At 31.3% G+C, this 10,972-nt stretch overlaps 1 protein-coding gene across 3 annotated transcripts; it reads left to right on the top strand.

The window, feature by feature from the left end:
• The first annotated feature begins 5,577 nt into the window (after positions 1–5,577).
• On the top strand, positions 5,578–8,703 carry LOC123903922 (aldehyde dehydrogenase family 3 member H1-like). Of its 3 annotated transcripts, XM_045953609.1 has the most exons (10): positions 5,656–5,700; positions 5,809–5,877; positions 5,990–6,086; positions 6,601–6,807; positions 6,950–7,065; positions 7,438–7,542; positions 7,627–7,799; positions 7,890–7,980; positions 8,078–8,227; positions 8,320–8,703. In XM_045953609.1, exons 2-10 carry the CDS (start codon positions 5,863–5,865, stop codon positions 8,551–8,553), a joined length of 1,188 nt encoding a protein of 395 aa, XP_045809565.1. In that variant the 5' UTR covers positions 5,656–5,700; positions 5,809–5,862; the 3' UTR covers positions 8,554–8,703. The 3 variants fall into 3 exon arrangements, with proteins under 3 accessions (XP_045809564.1, XP_045809565.1, XP_045809566.1); XM_045953608.1 differs by having other exon boundaries at positions 5,578–5,877; XM_045953610.1 differs by lacking the exon at positions 5,656–5,700 and having other exon boundaries at positions 5,737–5,877; positions 6,024–6,086.
• Positions 8,704–10,972: the final 2,269 nt, after the last annotated feature.

Raw genomic sequence — 10,972 nt, 5'->3', positions numbered from 1 at the left:
TATATAAAAATAAATCTTACATAAGACAAATTATGTTACCGATTCATGGAAGTCATGACAATCTCAAAATAACTATCATATATATTAATCAGTATTACGAAAACAATGTTATTTTCGTTAAGCTTATGTGATTACTATTGTACTAAAATTAATTCTATTTTACCCTTAACAATTTATGTCTTTATGCAATTTGAATTATGCTTTCCTAAAACTATGTTGTAATGAATGTCTACTTAATGAAAGTATTTTGCTTTTTTTTTTTCAATTTAATGTGTTAATGCAATAATTTCTTTTTTAAATTTTATATAGCAAAGTGTAACTTGAAAAATTATCGGCGTAATGTTACGACTCGTGCGAATGCACGAGTCTATTACTAGTTCTAATGAAAGTGTGACAGACACAAAATATAGCTAACTCCCGCGGTCAGAATTCAAATTTAATTAGTCAATATTTATTTTTAATAGTGAGATGGAAATACTCCCTATTTCTCATTCTACATGCCGAGAAAGTATCTCTCTCTCTCTATTTCTATCTCCCCGCCATTTTAATTATAGTATTTTTTTAATGAATATCAAGTTTTTTAATGAATATCAACCTACTTTGATCTTGTTTTTATTCTCAGACTTTTTTTTTTAAAGTACCATACCACAAAGAAACGATCTCCGTACGTGAACGTCAAATGAGAAAATTTGAGGATCTCTACTCACATGGATAAATTAACATCTCTACAAAGGTTTGAATAATTAATGTTTATGAAATTTTTTATATAGGAATTGTAAAAAAAAAACATAGATTATAAAAAATTAAAATGAGATGTTTTCATCATCTCAAAATCTTCTATTTTGTTTTTGGTTCCTAACCAACATAATTTTGATATGATCAACAATATACTTTTTTCTTAAAAATTAAATTATTGTTGTCAATAAGATTTGAACAACGGGCCTTGTGCTAATAAGGTAGTTTCCTAAAAAAAATAAATAGATTTCCACATAATATTATAAAAATTGAATTATTGTTTTTTTTTTGACTAAAAATAAAGGATATTCATTCATTCAAACTGATAGAATACATCGATGTAATACAAATTCAAATTTGCTAAAAACAAAAAGGATGAATCTGCAAACAAACTCACAGCATCCATGTTAATAGAATAAAACGGCAAATTACATAAGCCTACATATATGACTATATTGAAGTGTCTGGAATGTCCATGCCCCCAGATCTGCAGCGTTAATGACACAAAAGTCGACATTGGATAGATTTGTACTTGATCAGATCTAATCCTTCAACCTGAAACAAATGAACACCGCACAAAGACGGGAAAACAAAATACACCGCACAGGGACGGCACAACAAAATACACCGCACAAGGACGGGATAACAAACAACCCAAAACCAAACAAATATGTGAAAAATCACACTTATTTAATAACGAGAAAGAAAAAACAATTTGGAGGGGTGATTTTAGGTCAAGATTTGACCTGAAATCACCCCTCTTTAATAAACTAAGAAGAAGAAAAAAGGTGACAAAAAATTGAATTATTGTTATCAATGAGATTCGAATAACAGACCTTATGCTAAAAGTTCCGCATAAGTAAAAGCTCTATAATAATGACGTAGGATTTTTCTTTTGAGAATGTTGAGAGAGCTCTGTGGTAATCTCGTAATGTATATTATAGAGATTATAGATATTTAGTTGTTAATAAAACATAGAACATATATATTTTGTATTTGCCCGCCTAATCCTTCCAACCTTTCAATTTCTATTTTTTTAATTAACTTCCAAAAATAAAACATTTCAGCCTCCTTAATCCTTAATTCTTATCCTTAATACTATTAAGACAAGAAACATCAAGGCGCCTAAATCATGTTTATTAGCCCGCCTAATCTCTCCAACCTTCCAATTTCTATTTTTTTAATTAACTTCCAAAAATAATTTCAATGCATCCTTAAAATATTAAGACAATAAACATTAAGGCGCCTAAATAATGTTTATTAGTCCGCCTAATCCTTCCAACCTTCATTCCAAAAAAAAAAAATCCTCCCAACCTTTCCATTTTTATTTTTTTTAATTAACTTCCAAAAAAAAGATTTTAATGCATCCTTAATCCTTATCCTTAATATATTAAGACAAGAAACATTAAGGTGCCTAAATCATGTTTATTAGCCCGCCTAATCTTTTCAACCTTTCAATTACTATTTTTTAATTAATTTCCATTTTTTTTCAACGCATTGATTTTCAACACATTCTTATTATCTTAAGGAGAATGTTAACATGTGCATATATGGCACATGTTAAGGTAGTAAAAGTAGAAATTATGTCTTAGAATTTGTGCATTTTAACTTTTCAAGCATTAAATGTCTTGTATCATTAAATGTTAAATTTCTATATTAAGATACTTTATCATGTGCCATATATGCACATGTTAACAAGACCCTTATCTTAATCCTTAATATATTAAGACAAGAAACATTAAGGCGCCTAAATCATGTTTATTAGCCCGCCTAATCTTTTCAACCTTTCAATTACTATTTTTTAATTAATTTCCATTTTTTTTTTCAACGCATTGATTTTCAACACATTCTTATTATTATCTTAATCAAGACAATAAACGTTAAGGCGCCTAAATCATGTTTATTAGCCCGCCTAATCTTTTCAACCTTTCAATTACTATCTTTTTAATTAATTTCCATTTTTTTTTTCAACGCATTGATTTTCAACACATTCTTATATATAACAAACAAACAGACCATATATCTCTTGAATTTGTTATGCACATACAACTTATATCTCTTTGAACATATGCTTTGCGTTCATAATTTTGTTTCTAGGTATAGTATATGAAAGGATTTTATATAGGGTCAGATCAATTGTCGCAAACTAGTTTGACACTAAATGTTACACCTCTCAATAACGTTTTAACCAATGTAAATTTTATAAAATTCACCATTAGATTGAAATTTTATATCATATAGATCATTTGTGTAAAATTTCAGATAAATCCAAAATTATTTCGTCTTTTTTTATATGCCGTTAATCTTTATATGTCGCAATAGCATATCAAATGATTTTGAATTTGTCTGAAATTTTACATAAATGATCTATATGATATAAACTTTCAATCCAACGGTGAATTTTATAAAAATTATATCGGTTAAAACGTTATTAAGATGTGTAATACTTGGCGTCAAACTAGTTGGTGTCAAAGATTATATCGAGTTATAATATGTATATCTTCATCTTTTACTTCAACGCATATCTAATTTACAATTTCAACTTATCTCATTATCATCGCAGAAAATAATAGTAACAGTAATTATATATAATTAACAATGGTGTTTGACGGAGAAGCGGCGGCGTCGTTGGTGAAGGAGCTGAGGTTGAACTTCAATTCCGGTAAGACAAAAAGTTATGAATGGAGAATATCACAGGTGAATGCTTTTTTGGAGATGGTTGTTGAACAAGAGGATCAAATTGTTGAAGCTCTTCGTTCTGATCTTGCTAGACCACCACTTGAAACTGTTGTCTATGAGGTACTAGTAAGTGATTAAATTTTAATTTAAATGTTCTCTTCATGCTCAAGTTACTTTCATGTTAATGTCTTCACGATAAACGTGAATGTATGTCACGAAAATCAAGATCTTCTAGAAAGGCCGTAACAAAGTAGCTGCTAACTTTTTTAACCGTATTCTCATCACCTAATTACTATCGAGATATTCTTGCATCGTCATGAGACCAAAACAATCACATTTGGTCACACATTCTAAAGTTTTTTTATTTTAGGTAAATTAAGAGCATTAAGAGACGAGTTGAGATCCTCTCCATTTCTTATGTTTTCCATTTCTTCCATTACCAAAGTTTTTAAATATTTTGGGGTGTATAAATGACATTTGGACCCACTTGATGTCATATTTTTGCATTTATATTCCCAAAACTATATAATAATGGAGGAAATGGAAAGAATTGGAAATGGAGAGGATCCTAACTCTTAAGAGACATCATAGAGACTAGTAGACATCAAAGAGACACTCTAAATGCAACAAATCTTATAAATTATTTAAATAATATATATTATTTAGTTATTATTTTTTCTAAATTTACTTTTTTTATATTTGTGAGACTAAAAAATGACCAAACTTTTGGGTCCATATAAAACTTATTCATTACTACCTCCATTCCAAAAAATATAAGATTTTTTTTTTTTTTGTAAATGTTTGATGTGATATTATATTCTTTTCAAAGTTTAAAGTGTATTAGTTGAATTTTTACAAAAATATAAAACCATCGACCAATCATTAGTTGGTTTGATGGTGATTGACGCTGAACTTGGTAGGGATGACCACAGTTCGATCCTTTGCAATTGCGATCGGGAGATGATTGTAATCACTTATGTCAGAACTGACCTCCGAACTAGATTATGCGGTCTAGTGGGCCAGATCCTGATAGTGAAAACCATTTTTTATTTATTTATCTCAGTTAATGATTAAAGGATAATTTTATAAAGAGAATACATATTATTGACAAATTTAATGCAAAACAATTTTTTTTTCTTAATTTTTGTATTTTTGTTGAAATCAAATACATGAATATAAATGAAAGAAACCATCCATATTTTACATACAAAGATCAGTTTTTTTTAAACTTATATTCCATCCAAAAACAGACTAATATAAAATTATTAATTTTGTCATCTACTATTGAGTTGGAAGAGGCCCAACAAATAGGGGGATTCTAGGGTGGGAGACCATCATAGGTCGCTCACCAATGAGCCATGTGTTTTGTGAACCGGATTGAATGTGTATATGATATTATGGTGTATTGTTAGTATTATATTATTTTTTATTTTTGAAAAAAAATTCTCGATTTTTTCGGAAAAAAAGTTTTTAATCTTTTTTGGGGAAAAATTTTTCGATTTTTTTTTCGGAAAAAAGTTCTCGATTTTTGGGGGAAAATTTTCGATTTTAGATAAAAACAATTCCGGAGGTTTTGTCTGAACAAAAAAGTTTCCGTTCTTTTTTCGGGAAAAAAGTTCCGATATTTTATTCGAAAAAAAGTTTCAGATATTTTCCGGAAAAAAAGTTTCCGATATTTTTCTGGAAAAGTTCTAATATTTTATTCGGAATTTTTTTAAAAAATATTTTCTGTTTTTTTCACTCTTTTTTGTATCAGCAATACTTTTTCAGATGAACATTTCGAAACTATTTTCCCCAAAAAATCGGAAACTTTTTTCCGGAAAACATCATAACTTTTTCCAGAAAAAATCGAAATCTTTTTTTCGGAAAAAATCCGAAACTTTTTTCCCGAAAAAAAACGGAAACTATTTTTCCAGAAAAACTCCGGAATTGTTTTTATCTGAAATCGAAACTTTTTCCCTAAAAAATCGGGAACTTTTTCCGGAAAAAAATCGATAATTTTTTCCCGAAAAAATATCAAAAAAAAAAATTTTCAAAAAAAAAAAAATTTAATACTGACGGTACACGATAATATCATGTACACATTCAATTTAGTCTAGAAAACACATGATTGTGAGAGAATAGAATCCGCCCAACAAATAAAGAAAATAGACAAATTTTAGTGAGTCATATGTGTCCCATCATATTTTATCTTATTTTTATTTTATTTCATTTCATTTCAAACAATCTAAATGATGAAACTCAGAATCACTTCGTCCCATTTCACTCAACTACATCACCATCCATGTATAAAATCCAAAATATCGAGTAACTGAACAGTTGTAATATTTGTAACTAAACTAAACAAACATATTATGGAATTTAAACCCTTAATTGATGCAATTTGTTTTGCAGATTGGTGTGTTTAAAAACTCATGTGAAGTCACGCTAAAGGAATTGAAACAATGGATGACACCAGAAAAGGTTTATTTTACTTTAATTTCTTCAGCATGAGAAAGAAAATTTTCATTTATATTGCTTATATTATATATAGTATATTTAATTTTCTCGCATGAAGTTCTTTTAATTATTTCAGGCTAAAACTTCCATCACAACTTTTCCTTCTTCAGCTGAAATAGTACCTGAACCACTTGGTGTTGTGTTAGTCATATCTGCATGGAACTATCCATTTTGTAAGTTCACCTTTCATCTCATTCGATTTTCTTATCTGAGCATATCTACTGACATAAACACTTGTTACACTGTTTGTGAGGCTGTTTGAGACAGTTTATAGAAACATCTTATGACATGTCTATAAGTAGTTTTCAATTTGTTTTCATATGCTTTCCCGAACAACTTTCGTATATGATAAATACTTGTTCTCTAAGCGCAACCCACTTGGGATGACCTAGCGGTGTTGGCTTGGGACTTTGGAGTGTGCTCCTCTCAATGTCTCATGGTTTGATTCTCTTTGGTGCCAATTTTGGTGGGGCGTCCATACAAAGTAAAAAAGGCATTGGCTTAAAATATTAGTCAATCCTCATGCCGACTACCGAGTTTTAAAAAAAAATAAAAACTTATTTTTTAAGTGCTTAATTAAGTTGTTTATCCATGTCCTGGGTTCCATGTTTTTGAGCTGATATTTTCAGCTTTTTGTTTATTTGATAATCTATGAAGACTATAATATCACTCTCTATATCTTTTCAGTGTTGTCCCTCGATCCAGTTGTTGGAGCTATAGCAGCTGGTAATGTTGTGGTTCTAAAACCATCAGAAATTGCTCCAGCCTCCTCTGCACTGCTGGCAAAATTGTTAGGGGAGTACATGGATAATTCATGTGTAAGAGTTGTGGAGGGTGCAATTGATGAAACTACTGCATTGTTGCAGCAAAAGTGGGACAAAATTTTATATACCGGTTTGTCTTGTTTCTCATTGTTCTGTTTTTCTTGGATAGTTATGAATATTTTTTTTTCTCATAGACAAAATTTATATGCAATTGGCATGCCTTTTCAAGTTATATAAATATTTCCTAGTATAAGTAATTCTTGAATTTTCAGGTAATGGAAAAGTGGGAAGGATAGTAATGGCTGCGGCTGCAAAACACCTTACACCAATTATTCTAGAGCTTGGAGGAAAATCTCCAACTGTTGTTGATTCAAATGTCAATTTAGAGGTATTGAATAAGGCTATGTTTGGATTTACTTATTTTAGTTTATCTACTGACATAAACATTTGTGGCTCGTGAGACTGTTTGAGAAAACTTATGAAAACAACTTATGACATATCCATAGACCATAGGTTGTTTTCAGCTTATTTCCATAAAGTTTTATGAAATAGCTTATGAAATCAATTTATAGATTATATGAAAACAATTTGATTTTATATGATAAACGTTTATATCATGAACGCTTAGTTAATAATTTATTCAAATAGGCTCCAAGCCTTAGCCTTTGTTTTTCTTTTTGAATTAGTGATTACTTGTTACATTACCATAACCTTCTTCCTTCAAACTCATTATTGACTTAAATTAATTTGTATTTAAAAGGTTACGGCTAGGCGGATAATTTCAGGTAAGTGGGGCTGCAACAATGGACAAGCCTGCATTTCTCCTGATTACATTATAACAACAAAAGACTTTGCTCCCAAATTGGTATGAATTTCCTATGTAGTTATCGATTAACAATTCTAAGTCTCTATCTTTGTGTATCTAATGTTTGGTGCCTCTCATTTCCAGGTAGACGCCTTAAAAATTGAATTAGAAAACTGCTTTGGAAAGAATCCATTAGAATCTGTTGATTTGTCGCGTATTGTGAGTTCTAACCACTTTGCTCGCTTGACAAAGTTCTTGGATGATGATAAGGTTTCTGGCAAGATTGTTTTTGGAGGCGAAAAGGATGAAAGCAAATTGTAAGCTCTCTTCTCGCTTCTCACTTAAGTTTAGTTGTTTTAGCTTGACTATAGTACAATGCAATGGATCTTGACACTATCAAATTACAGGAGGATTGCTCCGACTCTTTTATTAGACGTTCCTCGAGATTCTCTTATAATGAGCGAGGAGATCTTTGGTCCATTGCTCCCCATCATCACGGTAAGTTCTCAAATATTCATCGATAACTTCATCAGCTTGTGTCAAATTTAAAACAATGGAAGATGAATTATAATACTTGCTTTCTTGCTTGGAACAGGTGAATAAGCTGGAAGAAAGCTTCGATTTCATCAACGAAGGAACAAAGTCGCTTGCTGCATATTTATTTACAAACGACAACAAGTTCAAGGAGGAATTTGTGAAGAATGTTTCTGCCGGGGGTTTGCTTATCAATGACACTGTCTTACATGTAATATTTCTTATTTGATTTTCATGAATGCATAATTTAGTTCTTATATATGGAAGATTATTTATATCTGTTTTTTCCTTTTCCTTGTCCAGCTTGTGGTTCATACATTGCCATTTGGGGGAGTTGGTGAGAGTGGAATGGGTGCCTACCATGGAAAATTCTCTTTTGACGCTTTTACTCACAGAAAGGCAGTTCTTTATCGCGGTTTTACAGGCGATGGTTCGATAAGGTATCCACCTTACACTGATACAAAGCAGAAAACGATGAAGGCTCTAGTCGCGGGTGATGTTACTGGTGTAGTCCGTGCTCTTTTTGGATGGTCCTAGGCTGAAAATATATTTACAAATGTGGCCGCTCCCTGCTGCTACTGATGTATTATTCGTTCGGATTTTATTGTATTTTATTTTATTGTGCACATTGATTTCATTGTTACAATATTCGAAATAAACTTATTAAGCTAGGCTTGTGCTTGGTAACTGCAAGGTTGTTGATATTTGATACTTCTCCGTAGAGTTTCCACCATGGTTTTAAATTACAGTTGCATTGCGATCCTTGATATAACGTAGAAATGAAGTCAAATTTGGCCGATGCAACTTATACTCTATTCAACAACAAAAAGGCCATCATAGATAAAAAATGCTTTTATTAATCAATAAAAATTCTGTAAAATACTAAAAATATCACATTTTTGATTATCTGAGAGGTGTGTTGGAAACTCAACAATAAATTTAACTATCAACTTTCCTCTCTTCCCTGCCGCGCTAGAGATTGGCATACCTTGATCACTGGTAATCTTCTCATAGCCAGGGTATATAATATCATCTACTGTCAAATTCATATTCTCTCCACCCAACAATGGCACTGATATTGTACCACATGTAAGTGCCTTTAGTAAGGGAATTTCTACACATAATTCTAAATCATTTCCTTCTCTTCTAAATAATTGGTGTCCTTTCTCAGATATAGAACAAATGAAAACACAAACATATTCATAAGTCATGTCTAAAAAATCATAACGATTAAATGCGTTTTTAGTTTCTTAAAGTATGTCTATGGTCTTGGTCCAATAGCTAACTATGTCAATTAGAAAGCCTACATATAAAAGCTACGGAATCTTGTTGGCAGGATTCTTACTTATGACAATTAAGCACAAGTAGCATAGAAATTAGATCTCGGCAGCTGCAATATGGTGCTGCAACTGTATGGTGCTACGAGATACTCACCAGCAGCAACCTCTGCTGCGGTGCCTGCTGCACAATTCGAGCCCTTCAATTAATCCAACTTTTTATTTTATATCCCAATTGTTGGATTAATCGAAGACTCAAATTTAGCATCAGAGGTTGCCACTGCTGAAGATCCAAATTGATGATGGTGCTGTAACTTTCATTACCTGCAACATCTTTGGGTTAGGTCGTGCATTGCCATGTCATCGGTAGATCTCCCCAAAATCTGGTTGATTAGTTTCTTCATTTCACTTTTTTTCTGGTGGTCTCGGAGCACGTCACTCCTTCCTATAGCTTATTTGGCTTTTATGCGTCTGAGTTATTTGGAACGAAAGAAATTGGAACGAAAGAAATCAACGATTATTCCGAAACTCAGAGCAGTTCTTACCTCAATTGTTGGACAAGGTCAAACTTTATTCTTACTGGTGGTTGAAGACAACAAATTTCTATATAGTTTCCAACTATCATAGCTAATGGTCGAACCCGTTCACTTGTCTAGGCATGGTGTAACTTTGTTTCTCGATTGTTTTTTCGATTTTCCTATTATTGTATGCGTAAACTCTTGTAGTCTTTTTTGGCACACCTTGTGCCGAAGGGACTCTATTTGGTTGATTATTATTTACTCCCTCCGTGCAGTGGCGGATCCAGAAATTTTTTCTAGTGGGGGTTAGAAAGTATAGTGTATATATTTTGATTTAAAAAATTACGAACTTTTATAAAATACGGGAAGAAAAAAAATCAAAAGATATTAGGAGAAAAGATGGTTGATGCTTAGATGAATTAAGAAGGAAAAAGAGTAAAGTTAAGATAGAAATGAATTTGGATCCTCTAATGTTCTTTCTCTCATGCTTCCATTCAACATCAATTTCCACCATTCATTTGTTCTCTCTTTTCTAAATTATTATCTTTTCATTCTCTATCAATTATCACTCTTAGATGAGGAAAATGAGAGATGGTAGTACCAAAAAAGCATGAGAAGATCCAAACCCGATAGAATGTGTGTGGAAATTAAATAGTTGATGTAGTGAAAAGTTGAAAAATAAGAAGAAAAATTTATAGCGAGTAGATAATAACTTAGTCATGGGGGCTTATAAAATTTATATTACTAATATTAAAGGAAAATTAAATTTTTTGGTGAGGGCTTGAGCTCCCAATACCTATTACTTGCATCCGTCTCGTCTTCCGTGATACTTTATAAGCAAAAATGCACTTTCTAGGTTCATTGTATATTTAATGTATTAGACCAGATACATTAAATATAAAATGAACCTAAAAGTGTATTTTTGCTTATAAAGTATCACGAAGGGAGTATATCATTTTGACTTGTTAAGAAAAAAAGACTCTTTTAGTATACAACACAATCAAAATGATATAAGGCAAATGACTCCAGGAGTATTATACGATTTTGAATGCAAATGCTTAATTAGAAAGAAAAAAATTATATATTACTAACAAGTAATCTTTACGAATGTTACGTGATACTTTTGCAAATCATGAATACTAATATGTTATCCCGTGCTGT

The sequence above is a fragment of the Trifolium pratense genome, linkage group LG2 (assembly GCF_020283565.1).
Source record: "Trifolium pratense cultivar HEN17-A07 linkage group LG2, ARS_RC_1.1, whole genome shotgun sequence".
In the NCBI taxonomy this organism is placed as follows: domain Eukaryota; kingdom Viridiplantae; phylum Streptophyta; class Magnoliopsida; order Fabales; family Fabaceae; genus Trifolium; species Trifolium pratense.
The sequence above is the reverse complement of the archived record's forward strand: the minus strand, read 5'-3'. Positions and strand labels throughout refer to the sequence as shown.